Source organism: Scardinius erythrophthalmus (assembly GCF_964197995.2).
Source record: "Scardinius erythrophthalmus genome assembly, chromosome: 23".
Lineage (NCBI taxonomy): Eukaryota > Metazoa > Chordata > Actinopteri > Cypriniformes > Leuciscidae > Scardinius > Scardinius erythrophthalmus.
In genome coordinates, this window is record NC_138243.1 from 24,129,177 (window position 1) to 24,147,939 (window position 18,763).

The 18,763-nt window shown below is 39.2% G+C and overlaps 1 protein-coding gene across 1 annotated transcript in view; it reads right to left on the bottom strand.

Moving 5' to 3' along the window:
• Window positions 1-1,633: 1,633 nt before the first annotated feature.
• The window catches only part of LOC308683454 (uncharacterized protein), a 31,313-nt gene continuing 14,183 nt past the window's right edge, over window positions 1,634-18,763 (bottom strand). The window contains 40 exon segments of the mRNA XM_081353924.1: window positions 1,634-1,756; window positions 1,904-2,035; window positions 2,156-2,251; window positions 2,341-2,445; window positions 2,557-2,727; window positions 2,816-2,941; window positions 4,026-4,229; window positions 4,377-4,685; window positions 4,790-4,914; window positions 5,012-5,177; window positions 5,271-5,454; window positions 5,541-5,737; window positions 5,948-6,066; window positions 6,267-6,393; window positions 6,469-6,858; window positions 6,943-7,033; window positions 7,115-7,260; window positions 7,354-7,530; window positions 7,636-7,878; window positions 8,727-8,982; window positions 9,088-9,224; window positions 9,329-9,452; window positions 9,547-9,664; window positions 9,755-9,842; window positions 9,933-9,997; window positions 10,096-10,396; window positions 10,488-10,658; window positions 10,736-10,885; window positions 10,982-11,100; window positions 11,252-11,390; window positions 11,472-11,575; window positions 11,657-11,755; window positions 11,849-11,912; window positions 12,026-12,118; window positions 12,273-12,384; window positions 12,546-12,573; window positions 12,677-12,833; window positions 12,917-13,060; window positions 13,155-13,369; window positions 15,851-16,130. Of these exon segments, the coding sequence (XP_081210050.1) occupies window positions 1,742-1,756; window positions 1,904-2,035; window positions 2,156-2,251; window positions 2,341-2,445; window positions 2,557-2,727; window positions 2,816-2,941; window positions 4,026-4,229; window positions 4,377-4,685; window positions 4,790-4,914; window positions 5,012-5,177; window positions 5,271-5,454; window positions 5,541-5,737; window positions 5,948-6,066; window positions 6,267-6,393; window positions 6,469-6,858; window positions 6,943-7,033; window positions 7,115-7,260; window positions 7,354-7,530; window positions 7,636-7,878; window positions 8,727-8,982; window positions 9,088-9,224; window positions 9,329-9,452; window positions 9,547-9,664; window positions 9,755-9,842; window positions 9,933-9,997; window positions 10,096-10,396; window positions 10,488-10,658; window positions 10,736-10,885; window positions 10,982-11,100; window positions 11,252-11,390; window positions 11,472-11,575; window positions 11,657-11,755; window positions 11,849-11,912; window positions 12,026-12,118; window positions 12,273-12,384; window positions 12,546-12,573; window positions 12,677-12,833; window positions 12,917-13,060; window positions 13,155-13,369; window positions 15,851-16,130 (6,087 nt within the window). The 3' untranslated portion in view covers window positions 1,634-1,741.

Genomic DNA, 18,763 nt, shown 5'->3' on the forward strand with positions numbered 1-18,763 from the left:
TAAAAAAGTCTAATTTCTTAACCAGTCCTAATTAAGACATTTGGGCCTGATGGGTAAGGAGTAAGATTTGGTTTCTAATGGTTGCATTACATCAGAAACAGCTTGAACAACTGACTTTTTATTCTGACTGTGGTTTTTGTTTTTTTCTGTTTTTGTTTTGTTTATTAAAGGGTTAGTTCACCCAAAAATTCTGTCAGTAATTACTCACCCTCATGTTGTTCCAACCGCGTAAGACATTCGTTCATCTTCGGAACATAAATTAAGATATTTTTAATTAAATCTGAGAGTTGTCTCACTCCTCCATAGGCTTTCAGAGGGACCGAAACTTGCTGGCCCAGAAAAGTTATTAAAGAGATCGTTAATATAGTCCAATTGACTACAGCTCAATCTTAAGTTTATCAAGCGACGAGAATACTTTTTGTGCGCAAAAACAAACAAAAATAACGACTTTATTCCACTATTCAATTCCTTCTCTCTGGACCTCTAGTTGGTTCACATAGTGTTTTTGCGTAGCGCGTCTGTGTTACACGTCACCACGTAGGCTCACAATTGGCCGAAGCGGGTCATGTGTGTGATGCGTGATGACGTGCAACACAGACGTGCAGCGCAAAAACACTACGAGGCCCAGAGAGAAGGAAATGAATAGTGGAATAAAGTCGTTATTTTTGTTTGTTTTTGCGCACAAAAAGTATTATCATCGCTTGATATACTTAGGATTAAGCCACTGTAGTCACTTGGACTATATTAACGATCTCTTTAATAACTTCTCTGGGCTAGCAAGTTTCGGTCCCTCTGAAAGCCTATGGAGGAGTGAGACAACTCAATCAAAAATATCTTAATTTGTGTTCCGAAGATGAACGAAGGTCTTACGCGGTTGGAACAACATGAGGGTGAGTAATTACTGACAAAATTTTCATTTTTGGGTGAACTAACCCTTTAATATTGGTACATACTGTGTTTATCTATACTTTTTGTCCGTGTTTACACTCTTATTTGTGTTTATAATCAATAAAAAAACCTGGGAGAAAAAAAATGAAAATGAAAATAAAACAGGTGGTGTGCCAAAGTTGTAAGCTGGGGGTAGTTGTGGGTGGAGCGCCGACTCCACATGTAGGTGAATTTATGTCTACACTTCTCTGAAGCCCCTGCCCCAGTACAGTTTGTGTTAAGCCATCGCAATCGCAAGTCTGGTTGTTTGATGAGAAAGAGATAAAATGTAGTTGAAATAAACGCGTTAGGAATCCGAACAGCTGTTGCAGAGGAGGAGGACTATTATTCTGTTGAGAGGAACCATAGAGAGGAACTGATGAACAACTGACGGCACGGTTTGATGTCTGGTTGACCAATCAGCGGAAAAATGGACGTTTCATTCCCGCTCAAATGTAGAGATGAATATTCAAGCTGATTGTTTTCAACCCCAGAACGTAAAATATCAAGCCAAAATCTTTTTTTTTTATGATAAATGAAAAAGGCGCAGTGTTCTATATTTCTTTCAATATTAAGTAAAAAAGTGAATGTTCGGAAGATATCGTGTTATTCCTGACAAAGCTATTATGTACTTTTATAACTTTCGAAATATTTCAGTACTTAAGTGATAATGTCATTATTTTGATCAATCACTCCAAAACAAATGTTTGCACATGGTAAGGACAGATTTATTTCAAAAAGAATTTTAGAAGTAATTCTACAGAACAATCATATTATATGACTTCAGTAGAGGCTCCCTTTGGGTTTGGGGGTTTCACTCTTCTTTGGCCTAAAACAAAATGAAGCACATTCATAAGTCATGTAAGTAATCAGTACATTTTCAAGAATAAGCTGAATACTACATATGTTTCTACTCTGTAAATGTGAGAACGCATCTACTGAGTAGGCCTACAGACTCTGAAATTATGCAACTGACCTTTCCAGCATCACGGCTCTTGGCTCTGAGCTTGTTGACCTGAGACTCAGAAATGTCAGCACGCTCCTCAGCCTCCTCAAGCTCATGCTGCACCTTCCTCAACTTGGACAGGTGAGTGTTGGCTTGTTCCTCCTAAAGAGTAAAAATTTGACCATGCTTGTTAACTAAGCTATGGAGCAGCAGTGATATCTCACCAGTAAATAAATGACTAATTAATGAATAATCAATGTGTAAAAAAAAATATATACATACCGCCTCCTCAGACTGCCTCTTGTAGACTTTGACCTTCAGCTGCAGCTTATCAACCAGATCCTGAAGTCTGTTGATGTTCTTCTTGTCCTCCTCAGTCTAAAAACAATTGCATAGATTTACTCTAAATATTTGACTATAAATGCATGTATGAATGACTCAATGGATTTAGTCAGACATGGTCATACCTGATAAGAGAGCTCTTTCACTCTCCTCTCATATTTGCGGACACCCTTAACAGCATCAGCTCCACGTCTCTGCTCAGCTTCAACTTCAGCCTCAAGCTCACGGACCTTTGATAGCACATACAAATTCTCAGACAAGTACAAGTGTAGTCATTGGGAACCTGAAATAATGCTTTAATTTTAAAATAATGTTTGTTGTGATCCCTTAAAAGTTCTCACCCTGCTCTCCAACTTCTGGAGTTGTTTCTTTCCTCCTTTCATGGCCAGACTCTCAGCCTCATCCAGACGGTGCTGCAGGTCCTTCACTGTGACCTCCAGATTCTTCTTCATCCTCTCAAGGTGAGAACTGGTGTCCTGCTCCTTCTTCAGCTCTTCTGCCATCATTGCAGCCTTTTGCATTTATACAGAAAGTCATTAGATCCACATTTTTCAAGTACGGAAACATCTTTTGAAACATTTGGCAGCTACTGTTGCTCACATCAGTGATGGCCTTCTTGGCTTTCTCCTCTGCATTTCTGGCTTCCTGTACAGTGTCATCAACTTCACTCTGGACCTGAACAAGGTCAGCCTCAAGCTTCTTCTTGGTGTTAATGAGACTTGTGTTCTACAAAATTAAAAGCAATAGTTTAAACATTTTGAAAGATGCTCTCAATTTCCTTCATTGTAAGTAGGGATTCTCCGATCAGTATTTTTGCAGCAGATCCTGATCATTCAGGCTTTACATAAAATGTAAGCTCTCTGTTGACTCCTTTCACCCTGAAAGGCATTTTTAATGATTTCACATCTAAGTGGCATACTTTTTCATGCTTGACATGATGATTATTAGAAAGTATACATGACATGTCATAAAATTAAGTTTGAGCTTGTTCACAATGTCATGTCAACTGCATCTGATCCAAATTCTGTGTTGAAATCTCAAAGCAATCAAAAGTTATGGCATTTAGAACCATGGTAGCCTTTTATCAAAAGTCCAAAAATCTCTCCAAACAAGTGATCTGAGTGTTGTTTTACTGAACATAAGAACTACTTACATGTGTAAATGCCACAAAGCATAAAAATATTTATAATAACATAGAATAAGTAACCAGCAATAAGATCCCGAATGATGATTGATGATTTTCCAGCGCTGTTTCAGCTGTGTGCTCCAATTCTATGGCACACAGTAAATCTCCTGTCAATCTGAGCGATCAAACCAATCAAAGTGCGCTCCACATCATCTCTACCCACCATACCCAAGATCCAGTTTCCATTTTTTTAACTTTCAAATGACAATGGAAAAACTGCGTCATTATCGCGACACGATCAGATCCTGGAAGTCCTATAGCTTTAGCCAAGCAGCATATCATGTTACTCCATAAGGATTTTCTTAAGAGCTACGCATCATGTTATGTTGTGTGGGCTCATTTGAATCGAGACAGCCTCTCAATAAAGATGTGTGATTTACTATGCTTTACTGATGTTTCGCGAAGTTGCAAAACAAAACGTGGCACAAAAGCCTCATCTGTATACTGTTTACATGTTTACAACATTACTGTTTACCATTTTTATGGTATTATGTCAATAAATTGCGATCGGTTTGTGAAATTGGCTACCGATAGACTATCAACCGATACCAATTTGCGGCTGATCGATCAATGCATCCCTAATGCAACCCGATCAATGCATCCCTAAAAACAAAATGCCCTTACCTGAGAGTGCAGCAGCCCAACACGCTCACTGGCGTCCACCAGCTCTTGTTCAGCCACTTTGCGGCCTCTCTCTGTCTGCTCCAGAGCAGATCTCAGCTCCTCAATCTCAGACTGCATCAGAGTGTTTCTGCGCTCCACCATGGCCACCTGCTCCTTCATGTCTTCCTGTCCTCTCTGGGCATCATCAAGGTGCAGTTGGGCATCCTGAACATAACAATAGCTTTAGAATGAGCTTTCAGTGTGCTTTCTGGTGACCTTAACCTAACAAAAGTTAGATTATACAAACATATTACTACATCCCACATCACAACTACATCACACTACATCACAAGTCGAACAGAAGTCAAATACCTTGAGTTGTCCCTGAACGTTCCTGAGCTGTTTCTGGGCCTCAGCAGCCTGGCGATTGGCGTGGCTCAGCTGAATCTCCATCTCATTAAGGTCTCCCTCCATCTTCTTCTTGATTCTCAGGGCATCATTCCTGCTCCTGACTTCAGAGTCCAGAGTGCCCTGCATGGATTCAATGACTCTCTGGCTGTTCCTCTTGATCTGCTCCATCTCCTCATCCTTCTCTGCAATCTTCCTGTCAATCTCACTTTTGACCTGATTTAGCTCAAGCTGGACACGAAGAATCTTGGACTCCTCATGTTCCAGGGTGCCCTATGAAATATAAAAACAACATGTAATTTCAGAATTAAAATAATATTTAACAACACAGTAAAATGGTTTGAGCAAGAATGACATATTAATCTCCAGATACTCACTTCGGCCTCTTCCAGGGCAGTCTGAATCTCTGACTTCTCAGTCTCCACTGTCTTCTTGGCCTTTTCCAGTTCATGGATGCTCTTACCAGTCTCACCTAACTGCTCTGTCAGATCTGAAATCTCCTCTACAAGTTATAAAGAAAATATTATCAACATAAATATATTTGAATTGTGAATCACTACATTTAATTAGTAAGTCGCTTTGGATATCTCAAATCTTACGCTGCAGATTCTTGTTCTCTCTCTTGAGGGTCTCCAGATGATCCAGACTCTCCTCATAGGAGTTCTTCATCTTGAACAGTTCAGTGCTGAGTGAACGAGCCTCTTTCTGTGCACCTTCCAGCTCTGCCTGACCTTCCTCATATTTCTGCTTCCATTCTGCCAGGACCTTTGGTGGAGATATTTCAGGGTCAGGGTTCATATGTAACATGTTGAACAAAGCCCATTCTGGCCATGCTTTTAAAAGAGAAATTGATTTTACCTTGTCAAAGTTTCTCTGCTTCTTGTCAAGGTTGGCAGCCAAACCATTGGCTCTCTCCACATCAATCATGAGGTCCTCCACCTCACCCTGGAGTCTCTGTTTGGTCTTCTCCAGAGATGCACATTTGGAGTTTACTGCCTCAACTTGTTCCTCTGCCTCTTGCAGACGCTGAGCCAGCTTCTTTCTGTTATATTTTTTGTAACATTTAGTCAGAAGATGCATGCAATTGCACAAATTATTAACACATATCACTTCTTTTGATGTTCATACTTGGACTCTTCAAGCTCCTCAGTGCGCTGGATGGCATCAGTTTCATATTTGGTTCTCCACTGAGCAACCTCACTGTTGGCCTTTGACATTCCCCGCTGCAGCTCAGCCTTTGCCTCCTGCTCTTCCTCAAACTGCTCACGGAGCAGGTCGCAGTCATGACGGGCAGATTGCACAGCATGGGCCAGTGCGTTCTTAGCCTAAAGGACAAAGTCACATAATATTTACATTAATTCATTTAGCAGACACTTTTATCCAAAGCGACTTACTAATTAGCAATACAAAATGTGATAGCTTTATTGTATTACATTAGCTTTGTTGTATAGTGTTGTGTCAATTTTTTTGCATTATATTAGCTTTGTTGTGTAGTAAGTGGAAATTATGTGTTTGTTTTCATTATGCTATATTACCTTAACCTCCTCTTCAATATGCCTCTTAAGCTCCTCGATTTGCTGAGTGAAAGCTTGTTTGCCTCTGGTGAGCTGAGAAACCAGAGCCTCCTTCTCCTCCAGCTGACGGCCAAACTCACCTGTGTAGATTTAAATTCACTGTGTCAGATTGTGCTGTCTCTCAGTTACTATCAAAACAAACTGTTTGAAAGCAAAATGTAAATAAGTGTGTTTTCTTCTGATAAGACTGTCAGAAATTCAGTGCTATATATAATCTTAATACACCACACTCAGTTACTGTTGGAATACTATTAATTTATTCACGATTGTCATTAGTTACCATTTTCAGTTTGAAGTCTTGCTCTATGAGCACTGAGGTCATTTAACTGGCGAATATTCTCATCATTCTTGGATTTTATTTCACTAAGTTGGTCCTCAAGTGTGCGGCACATCTTCTCAAGATTGCCCTGCAAATACAAAAGTCATTAGATTATTGAAAAACTTCAACATGTTATGTATTCTTTAAACATAAAATGTCCTACTTTTCCTTTGGCAACAGCTTCCATGTTGCTGGAAAGATCATCAATCTCCATTTTGAATTCACTCTTCTCTTTCTCAAGCTTCTGCTTGACACGCTGCAGGTTGTCGATTTGCTCTCCCAGCTCGGCCACACTGTCTGCCTGCTTCTTGCGGAGGGCACCGGCAGTAGCTTCATGCTGGAGGGTGGACTCTTCAAGATCACGACGCAGCTTCTGGAATTCAGCTTCACGCTTCTTATTCATCTCGATCTGAGCAGCAGTGGCTCCTCCAGCCTCCTCAAGCCTCTCACTGATCTCCTCAAGTTCCCTGGAGAGATCAGCTCTCTGCTTCTCAACCTTGGCACGAGCAGCGCGCTCAGCCTCGATCTCTTCCTCAAGTTCCTCAATGCGGGCCTATGGTGGAAAGTAGTTAAGTTGATTTTTATTGTTCAGCATTTAATTATATTGATCGTAATGTGGGAAAAAATCTCAAAATACCTGAAGCTCCTTGATCTTCTTTTGGAGTTGAGCACCCAGAGACTGTTCATCTTCTATCTTGCTAAGCAGCTGGCTTGTTTCAAAGTCTTTCCTGTGGGTGTTCAACAATAAGTGGTTTGCAAAACAAAAGCAAAACTTAATGATGTTTTCAAAGATTTTATGCTTTAATCACTTTTTTATTTTCTCCTCTGATTGCTGCTTGTCATTCTCCAGGTCCATGATGGACTCTTGGGCTAATTTCAGGTCTCCTTCAAGCTTTCTCTTGGCTCTCTCCAGGTCCATGCGGAGCTTCTTCTCTTGTTCAAGGGAACCCTCAAGCTACAGGACAATGATATATGAAATATGTTCACAGCAAAAAACAAAACAAAGCTAATTTGATGTATTAATAACATGTTTACATTATCAACTCACATCATCAACTTGCTGCTCAAGCTTTGTCTTGGCTTTGGTCAGGGTGTTAACTTTGTCCTCCTCAGCCTGAAGATCATCCAGTGTCTGCTGATGTGACTCTTGGAGGGCTTTCTTCTCCTTCGTAAGCTTGGCAATGCTCTCATCCTGAGCTGCCATTTCCTCTGTCAAGTTCTTCACCTGTGTGAGTTTTGTTCCAAATAAGCTTATATTTTACACTTCATTTTCTATATCAACACATAAAACAGAGATTAAATCTAATCTTAAACCAACTCAATCTCTAACCTTATTCTCAGTGGCATGTTTCTCCTTCTCCACTTTAGCCAAGGTGAGCTCCAGGTCATCAATGTCTTTCTTCAGCTCAGAGCACTCATCCTCCAGTTTCCTCTTCTTGGCCGTCAGTTCAGCATTGATTTCTTCCTCATCCTCCAGTCTCTCAGTTGTCTCTTTGAGTTTAGCTTCAAGCTGGATTTTGCTTTTGATCAGACCCTCACACCTCTCCTCAGCATCTGAGAGATTCTCAGATTCCTGTTAAGAAAATTGGTTGCTATATCATTGGAAACCACATTGCTCATTTTAACGTGTCAGACTGCAACTCATACTGTGTGTGAAGAAAATCTCTCTTGCGTTAAATTTAGGGCAAGTTAACGCGACAATAATGCTTTAACAGTTCAAAAAAAAAATAGTGACGTTAATGTACTGTAGGCTTTATTTGACGCTATGAATCACCCGTACGTCAAGCCAGGGTTGCCAGATCTACGTTTTTTCCCTACATCAAACATTATTTGTAGCTCCTCCCGTCCAATAATAGACAAAATAAGTATATTCTTTCACTTTAATATATCTCAAAAAACATGCATGAATCTCAGAAGGTATTCTGATTTCATATATGTATAAAAGATACAGTATACAACTTACTGAAATCCGTATCATGACTCATAATCACTCAATGTTTCAACCGCAGAAAGATGTCAATAAAACAGCTTGTGAACAATATCACTTAATGTTACATTTACCTCAGGAAAGTTATCAAGTTGTCACTCACAGTTTGTTAGTTAGCTATAAAAACAGTAGAGAAGAGCTTATTTACTGTTAATTATATATGTATGTTTGGAAAAATTCGCCAATATAAGTGCTATTTTATAAATAGCAGTTGAATATAATAGCTCTGTTGTTAATTTAAAATTATAATATTATAGTGTACCAAATGAGAAGATTCTCTGTACTGTTTGCAGCATTATTTGGGAGAGATTTTTTTTCCTTAAGAAAAATCAAATTATTGGTACCAGTACTGGCATCGGCCAATATCATTCTGATTAATCAGCTATCGTATCAGCAGAGAAATTTATTATCGGTGCATCTCAAAAAATACTCACAGATGCTACTTGTAGCTGTAGATCATTTTTCTCTTGCAGCAGTGCTACCATCTTCTCTTCAAGTTCCTTCTTTTTGGCTTCAGCCTTGGCAAGATCTTCTTTGCATTTTACATAGTCCTCTTTCATGTTTGCCAGCTCTTTCTCAGTTTCGGCACTCTTCAGTAGAGGCTTAACCTTGTAGTAAACCTTCATCCATGGCCAGTGTTTGACATTCATGAATGAACGGATGTTGTATTGGATGGTGTAAATGGACTCCCTGAGAAAAATTCATCATTAAATGCCATAATCATTATAATTATATAAATTATAATTTGTTTCCACAGTTATTGTTGATGTCATCTTTACTAATGACAGTACTCACCTCCTTTCCATCATCTTCACAAATTCCCTCCTCATCACGTAGCCACGGCAGAGAGCCTGAGTCATTGTGACCAGAGTAGCCAATTTCTCATCACGCATCTCCTCAAGAACACCCAGAAGACCAGCTTTGAAGAACACCTGAATTTATGTAAAACAGTAAATCAAAAAATATTGATTTAACCTGTATAAGCTAAATGACCATGGTCACCGAATCTTTGAAATTTGCAAAGCTAAATATGAACCTTTGTGGTTCCAAATCTGTACTCATCATGATTAACATCGATGGATCCCAGGAGTTTCTCACTGGCCTTCTTGTTATCAATAAACTGTCCCTCTGGGATAACACTGGCATTCAGCACCTTGTATCTATGGAAGATGGGACGATTTATCAAAATGATTTATATCTTCTAATAAAGAGTCTCCAACAGGAAATTGTATTTTCATGTGGTGTCATTTATACCTCTGTTTGAAGTCACCATAGAGGATTCTGCTGGGGAAGCCCTTTCTGCAGATTCTGATACCCTCCAGAACACCGTTACACCTCAGCTGGTGGATAACCAGGAAGTTCTCCATGAGACCTATAACAAAGTTTACACCATTAACTTGGTAAATTAATTCCATCATATAAATTGAGTGGCAGAATATCTGTAAACTTTTTAATACTTTACCTGGAGTCTTGGACTCATTGGGAATCAGGCAACGCACAAAGTGAGGGTGAGTGCTCCTCAAGTTGGTCATGAGTTTGCCCAAGTTCTCCTGTGAAGAATAGAAAAAGGTTGCCATGCTTTGTATTTCTCTTTTTCTTCAAATACAGAAATATTGCTGTGATGTCATCTCTATACATACCCTGAACTGGGAGGAAACAGTCTGCATGGAGCCACCCTTCTTCTTGCCTCCCTTTTTACCAGTCTCTATTGAGATCAAATACAAAGGAACATGTATAAATGCAAAAACAAGAAAGAAAGTGCAAAGCTAAATCAAAGTTTGGTTAAATAGATTTTTTCTTTACCCTCAACAACAGGTGGGTAGAGAGTAGCCAGCAGTTTGACAGAAGACTTCTGGTACAGCTGCACAGCAGACTCATTCAGTGGATCCTTGTTCTTGTCCAGCCAGCCAGAAATGTTGTAGTCGACAGTTCCAGCGTAGTGAACCAGGGAGAAGTGGGCTTCAGCCTTGCCTTTGACAGGCTTTGGTTTCTGGAAAGCATTGCTCTTGCCAAGATGCTGATCATATAACTTGTTCTTGAAGGAAGTGTCTGAAGCCTTGGGGAACATGCACTCCTCTTCAAGGATGGAGAAGATACCCATGGGCTGTTTATAAAAGAATGTTGTTTAAGTATTACAATTTTAAGATTTCAAGCATAGAAATGGGAAATGAATAAGTTCATAAACCAGTAAAAACCTTCTCAATGAGCTCAATGCAAGCAGCCAAGTCCATGCCGAAGTCAATGAACTCCCAAACAATGCCCTCCTTCTTGTACTCCTCTTGCTCCAGCACAAACATGTGGTGGTTGAAAAACTGTTGCAGTTTCTCATTGGTGAAGTTGATACACAGCTGCTCCATGCTGTTGAACTGGATGAAGAAACAGAACCATTTACTGACTATCACTCAATGTTCCATTAAAAAAGAGATAAAAGAATCATTCTTACATCAAAGATCTCAAAGCCAGCAATATCCAGCACACCAATGAAGAAGTTTCTTTGTTGTTTTGTGTCCAACATCTGGTTGATACGAATGACCATCCACAAGAACATCCTCTCATAGATAGATTTGGCCAAGGCGCTAACAGAGTTGTACACCTGTAAGTAGAATAGAGTGGATATTTCATTCTGCTTCTGCAATAATTAGCCAGAATTTGAGGTTAAACACATGGCATGCTGGAAATGTTACTATACCTGTTGCACGGTCTGGCCTTTGGTCACAAACTCATTTCCGACCTTGACTCTGGGGTAGCACAAAGCCTTCAGCATATCAGCAGAGTTCAAACCCAGAAGATAGGCAACTTTGTCAGCCTCTGCAAATAAAAAAGTTGCACAAAAATCCATCCCTTTTCTTGCCATGAACACTAAATGAAAACCACCCTTTTCTTTGTGAAAATAGAAATAAGGATCTCTCCATTCAAAGCATTGCATGTTATGACACATATTAGTACAATTTAGTCTCACCCTCTGTGCCATCAGGCTCAGCCTGCTCCTCACGCTGCTTCTGCTTGAACTTCATGTTGCCATGATGAAGCACAGCTCCAGTGAACTTGTAGATGCCCATTTTCTCCTCATTAGTAAAGCCCAGAATGTCAATAGCAGTCTGAAAATTACAGAGAAGAATGCACTCTAGGATCATTTCTGCCATATAAACATACAGTATGTCAATATTCAAATGACTCACATCAGTAGCAACCAGCTCCTCTTTATCATCAATGCTGGCCACTGTGATCTGACCCATACTGCACATAGGGTAGTCATAGGGGTTGGTGGTGATTAGCGTCATTTCTGTAAAACACACAGATTTTTAGAAACAGTGTCTTACAATATTATCTGGCATTTAACACTGAATGAAATGTGTGCACCTACCAAGCAGCTCAGGCTTATGGTTGGTCATCATCTGGTAGAAGATGTGGTAGCCTCTCTCATCTGGAAGCTGGAATGTCACTCTAGACTTCTCCAGCAGATCTGTTGAGAGAATGTACTTGAGTCATAATCATCTGAAGAGTGACGGACAAAGACAACTGTTCAGGATGGATCAATGAAATCATGTCCACCTACATGTCTCAATGTCAGCACTAGCCAGTTTTCCAGTGGTGCCGAAGTGAATTCTGATAAATTTACCCTGTTTGAAACAAAATGGCACAATACATAAATAATCTCTTCATATAAAACTCTGTATAGAAAAATCCAACACAATTGACTAACTTTATTGTAAATAAAGAGTGGTTTACTTACAAAACGAGAGGAGTTGTCATTTCTCACAGTCTTGGCATTACCATAAGCCTCAAGCAGAGGGTTGGCAGCAATGATCTGGTCCTCAAGAGAGCCCTGTGATGTTTGAAGGGTTTTCAGTTATTTTCATTTATTTTCTATGTAATGACTAAACACTATTTATAGGCACTTCACAAATTCACATATCATGTGAGATGAGTGTAAATCACCATCATTCAAAATAAAATGTATGTAGTTTTATATATCATACCTGCATTTTGCCAGGAGTATCTTTCTTCTTTTCACCACCTGCCACTGCAACTGTGGCAAAGTACTGGATGACACGTTTAGTGTTCACAGTCTTTCCAGCACCAGATTCTCCACTGGTTTATGAGAGATGATAGAAAACAGAAGTTTAAAAGACATGTAGACTTTTCAAAGTATATTCAGAAGTTCATTCTTAAATTCTGGTTTGTACATAGATTTGCCATTTACATTATACTTTAATTTTTGTCATGGTCTGAGATTAAATGAAAATACTTACGTAATCAGGACAGACTGGTTTTCTCTATCTGTTGATTGTAATGTGTAAAATATCCGATAAATATTTCTTATATTAACATCATCAAATTCACCTTAATGAATTCTATAGCATTCAATTCCATAATGTCTTACCAGTCAGCATGAACTGATATGCGTTGTCAGAGACAGAGAAGATGTGGGGTGGGGCCTCCATACGCTTTTTGCCTCTGTAGGCAGCCACCACTTCTGCATCATACACTGGGAGCCACTTGTAGGGGTTCACAGTTGCACAGAAGAGTCCAGAGTAGGTCTGAAATGAGCAGAGACATGGTCAGATTGCAACAACACAGAAAAAATGAACTTAAATGCTTTATATGTCGTTTCATAACTTACGTAGATCATCCATGCAGCATAACGCTCTTTGAGGTTATACAGCACAGAGGCTTCATTGAGATGGGTCATCATGGCCATGTCCTCAATCTTGTCATACTTGGGAGGATTCATTGGGTAGACGTCATCTTCTTTTACTGTTCTCTCCTTTAAATTTGATAAATTAGATATTAGTTATAAAAGAAAGCAATGTAATAAGTAATTTAATGAGCCTCTACATTAAGTAGAAATTATATCTCGCCTCCTTAGTGTCAAGCAAAATAACTGTGGCTTTGCCACCGTCTTTGCTCTTGATTGTTCCCTTGAGGTACAACTCTTTGGCATCAGCCACATAGCAGGCAGTCTTGGCATCAAACGGTTTGCTCTGAGCCTCAATTCTCTCCCTCTCAGGCTTACGAAGGTAAACGGCAGCCTTGCCATAAACGGCCATCTCAGCGTCCGTACTCATGGTGGCGGCTTACTAAAATTTGGATAAGAAACATTGACATGCTTTTTGAATCAAAAAAATAAGTATTGATAATCAAACATACTGTCCACAAACAGTATTTATAGAGGGTCTCATGCAGTTAAGGTCTTTATAGAATATTAAAGTGAAAAGGCCTATTCAAATGTAAAAAGTGTGAACACAATAGTCCTTAATTTATGGCGTCTCTAATTAAATCATCTGTCACAATATGCATTTTGTTGATACATTATAATACATAAAAAAAACTGCATTAACAAATGAAACTAAACTTTTTAAACACTTGTTTTTTTGTTTCAGTTATGTACCACATGTTATATCAGTTATATACCACAGTGTCCATATTTATAAAAAGTGTCAAGAGTCCCACTTAAAATCTGCCAATAGACAAGTATAAAATTCTTAAGTAATTTATCAATAAAAAAAACCAGCACATCTACGATAAACTAGAGTCTACATGCATCTGAAAACATGCTAATATTCAACCACGTCTTTTTAATGCAGTAATGCAATGTGTTGCTACCACCTACCTTCCTCCTTTTGAAGACCAGATGAAATTTTAACACCCTGTAAAGGAATTCATTTAAAAAAAACTACATTTAGGCATATATAGAAATAATATCTTTTTAAAGTCTTTTTCTGTCATATCAATTCACAGTATAATCTCATACTAATAACAACATCAAATGCAAAGTATTTCAGCTTCTTACCACAAGCAGCAACTCCTCTAGGCTCCTATGAGACTGGCTGTGCTCTCCTCAAAACTTATATTGAGGTCAATTTGCACACTAAGCAGAGGCTATAAATGGATAAGCTTTAGAGTCCTAATTTATGGTAAGAAGGTACACCTATTCTCAGTCGTCAACAGATATGACATCATTTTACACATCAGTTATAGGTATCACATAACTTTGACAATGCAATAGTTTGATAATGTGTCCGTAATTTAAATAAATTACATGATAGTCATAGTCATAGTCATATATATTTTTTTAATTTACATATTTTTAAATATCTTTTTACATTTATACTTCATAAATATTTCATTTTTAATTGATTGACAAGAAAAAAAATATTGATTTTAATTTGTGGCGAATTATATATTTTAAATTGGAATAATATTAAAACAAACATATATAGACACATTTGATATCTAATATTTTTCACAAAGTCAAGCACGTATAACAGAAATGGCCATATAAGTGATTGACTGCATGGAAGATCGCCATCCAAGCTGGCTCATTAAATAATACCATAAAAGCTCCCTCCCAGTGTATGAGTCTAGTGTCTATTTATACCTAATGTTTTTTATGATTGGGATGGGTAGACTATATTGCTCAATGAGGGGAAAGATTCAGTGATTTTTCCATTTGCTTTGTCGTGAACACTGCTGTGTTTCCATTTTTATTTCTGTTTATTGCAATGTTTCCATATTTTAATGTTAGACATCTTTAAACTTAATTAGAAGTGGTACAATAATTTGGACTCATTCAAAGTTTATACTTTTACATGAATTTTAAGTTAACAGGGAACAAATGACAAAGTATTGTTGCAATTAGTCATCACAACAGTAAAGAACGTCTAACCTCAAATGCCAAAGATATTGTCGTGTATGAATAAAAGGACCTAAAGGATTTTTTTTTAAATCATTGCTCATTTTAAGGTTTTAAAGACTCACTTGTATTTGATTAAAAACACTGAATTAATCTATTCAATCTTACATTTCCAGCATCACAGCCGGAGGCATTGCTTGTAGGGGGAAGTTGGGAATGAGTACAAGGGGCCCAGAGCTTTACATAATATTGACAGTGACAAATATACAATCAGGATAATAACATGAATAGGCAGACAGACAGTGATTATATCACATACAAAAATGTATGTGAAATACCATGAGGGGGCGATCACCAGATATGCAGTGTATATAAGGCCTACACAATCACGTTACCATGGTACGACAACACCACCAAAATCAATGTATGCCTGCTTAACCCACATGCTCAGCTCACTGCGACCCGTTTAACGGAATATTATGATTAAAACAACCTGAACCGCTACAAAGACAATATAACGCTGACAACTGTGACTAATTATCAAACATTTTAAATCACAAGCAAAATATTTAATCGTACCTTTAGCCTCAGTAGAGCTGCAATCTTCTCTTCGATGAGTGAAACCTCCTCAGCAGTAACTCTTTCAATTCGTCTCTGAATTTTCTACTTAGGTCATTTTCAAATGCCAGCTGGATCAAATGTGCTTTTCGTCTATGCAACATGCTGCGTCTGCGCTCAGAAAATACATTCTTCAACGTTGAGAGAGTTCTCGCACATAGCAGTCGAGGCCCCAAATGTTAGTGCGTTTTAAGGCAGTCAGCACCACTGGCATGGCTTGGAAAACGCTGGAGTTATTTGAAAGAAGTTTGAACAACGTCACTTTCTCGTCCTGGCCTGTGCACAGTGTTTGCCAACACTGACGTGCAACGGTGAACTGAGACTCCACCATTTTGGTGTTCGTTAAATCCAGTAGTAGTTGCACTTTTTCCCCCGCATTCAAAAAGTTCTCACTACCAGGGTCCAGTGCATCCAAAGCTGTCATGTAGTTGCTATTACATTCGCTGAAACGCACGGACATTTCTCCCAAAACGGAGTCAATAATGCTAAAAAACTGCCGCTTGCACTCCTGTTCAATGTTCACTTCACACTGACCAACCCTTTCATCCACAATGTAGTCTTGCAGAGTCTTACTGGGCTGTATCTGCCATTTCGGAGGGGCAGGAACCACATCATCTGCAGCTATACTTTTAGCCTACAGTTTCGCAAACTCTGCATCTGATCATAGACTTTCAATGCAAGAAGTGCTGCCAATGAGCCGAATTGCCGTCAATATATCCATTTGTTCAGCTTGATGCATCCTATTCGGTGGATCCATCAGGCCCAAAACTTTGTACATCACACAGGCAAGAAATTTGAAAGTCGGTTCTGTGATGGCCTTGTGAAGTCCAACAGGTTCAATTTTTACGCCAGCACCTTTTCTTGTGTTGTGATTTCATTCAGATAATCCACAAGTGTGTCGTGCGATTTCAGCACCACAGACACCGTCTCAAGGTGTCCAGTCCATCGTTGATCCAGCAGCCTTTTAAGCTTCTCTCCCTTTTACTGTGCAGCTACAGTTGGCGTTCTCAGAATTTTTTTAATTTTACAATTTTAGAATTCTTGCCAAGGTGTTTTTCTTCCCAAGGTGCTGCATGTACTTTTTCATTGCTAAGCTGCAGTGTTAATTTTGTTAAGGCAAGGCAAGGCAAGTTTATTTATATAGCACATTTCATACACAAAGGCAATTCAAAGTGACTTTTGAGTTAAAAGAATCAAGGAGAAAATCAACAGAGTCAGCAGATATGCTTGGTGTTAAAGATATAGCCTTCATAAATAGTACACTTGTGTTCTCATTTAAGCATCTCTTCTTGACAGACACAGATCTAGCTTCAATGGCAGGAGAGATCAATATATCAAAGAAAATACAGAAATGACCGGACAGTGCTACATCCTTAATAACAATCAATTAAAAAGAGCAGCTAGACCCCCACCTCTCCTACCCGCTCTGCAGACACTCATAAAAGTAAAGTTAGGAGGGGATATTTCATTGAGGACTGTTGCACTGCAGCTGTCTTCTAGCCAGGTTTCCTTTAGCATAAAATCCAGGTTGTTTGTGGTTAAGTTGTTGACTTGAAGTGATTTATTGAGCAGATTAAGTGAGCGGATGTTTAAAAGTGCTAACTTAACAGTCTTACTTTTTGTCCCCACATCAATATTAGTTTGACGTGTAATAGGCACAAGATTAGTTGGGTTTGCTGTACGGCTATTGAAGGCCTTAGACTTTCTATCTTGTAATAGAACAGCAATATAGAAAGATACAGGCACACTGGGTTCCCACTTGTTCTGTAAACATTTGAGAAAGTTAGTGTTATCATAGCAGGGACCCAACACATATCACTGAGAGCATAGTTAACGAAAACTATGACGGAAAATGTTCGTTGACGACCTGTTTTTCCTTGACTAAGACAAGACGATGAGAGACGACACCCACGTCATTAAACGATAATTGTGACTATATCAACACATGCAATATCGATGACGAAAAAAGACGAGACTGAAATGTGTTTAAAAAATAAAAACTTGACCAAAACTACTTGTTTTTGTCATATAAAGGAGACGACAACACATTGGGCCCTATTTTAACGATCTGAAACGCAAGTGTCAAAGCGCAAAGCGCAAGTAACTTTGTGGGCGGGTCTTGGCGCTATTGCTATTTTCCCGGCGGGGTAAATGACTCTTGCGCCAGGCGCAAATCTAAAATGGGTTGGTCTGAAGTAGCTTCATTACTCATAGGTGTGGTTTGGGCGTAATGTGAAATAAACCAATCAGAGCGTCATCTCACATTCCCTTTAAGAGCAGGCGCGTTTGTTCTAAAGCGGATTCCTATTATAACGGCAGATTTGCCAGGCGCGCGCCAGGAGCGGTTCACAGCCAAGGAGAGCAACGCTCTCGTCAGGGACGTTGGGGATGGAGAAACACACCCAAATTAACTTCGGTTAAAAAGGCGTATGATAATTTGGGTAAATGTGTAAGCTAGATGTATGCTTTTATAATAAATTGTCTATCTATCTATCTATCTATCTATCTATCTATCTATCTATCTATCTATCTATCTATCTATCTATCTATCTATCTATCTATCTATCTATCTATCTATCGTAATAATGATTTGCAAAAATGAAAACTGCTGCTTCTGTGTAGATGAGAGAATCAAAGTGCGCGTTGTGCACACGCTACATTTATTATGGCCAAGCATGCGCCCTTAAAATAGCATATGAATAACATGCGCAACGCGCCACTGACTTTAAACTATTTTTTCCTGGTTAGTAGCGCAATTGTTTTCTAAACCTGCAAAATAGCACGAAGGAACGTTTGCGCTGGAACACGCCTCCTTTTTTGTGCTGAACCGCCCAGGGAGCGCAAGTTCATTCCCTAGTTTATCGACGTGCTTCTGTGGAGGGAAAAACGCGCTTTGCGCGGTTGCAAAATAGGAATGATACATGCGTCGGTGTACAAAGTCAATTGCGCTGGGTTCAATATAGGGCCCATTGACTGTTTTTACGAGCTTCATGCTTACGGTTGCCAGATTTCAATCATTTAAACCCCCAGTCAGAGCTTTTCTGTTAAAAGAACACGTTTTTACCCGGTCTTTTCAATAGTATCTGGCAACCATGCGCGCGCACTCTCTCTAGACAGCTGATGAAGCGGGGATGATCTGAAAACACAGTGCATCTCATCGCCATGCCTCCAGGCTGCCTGCACAGTCCCTTCAGACGAAGAAATGGATGACATTCC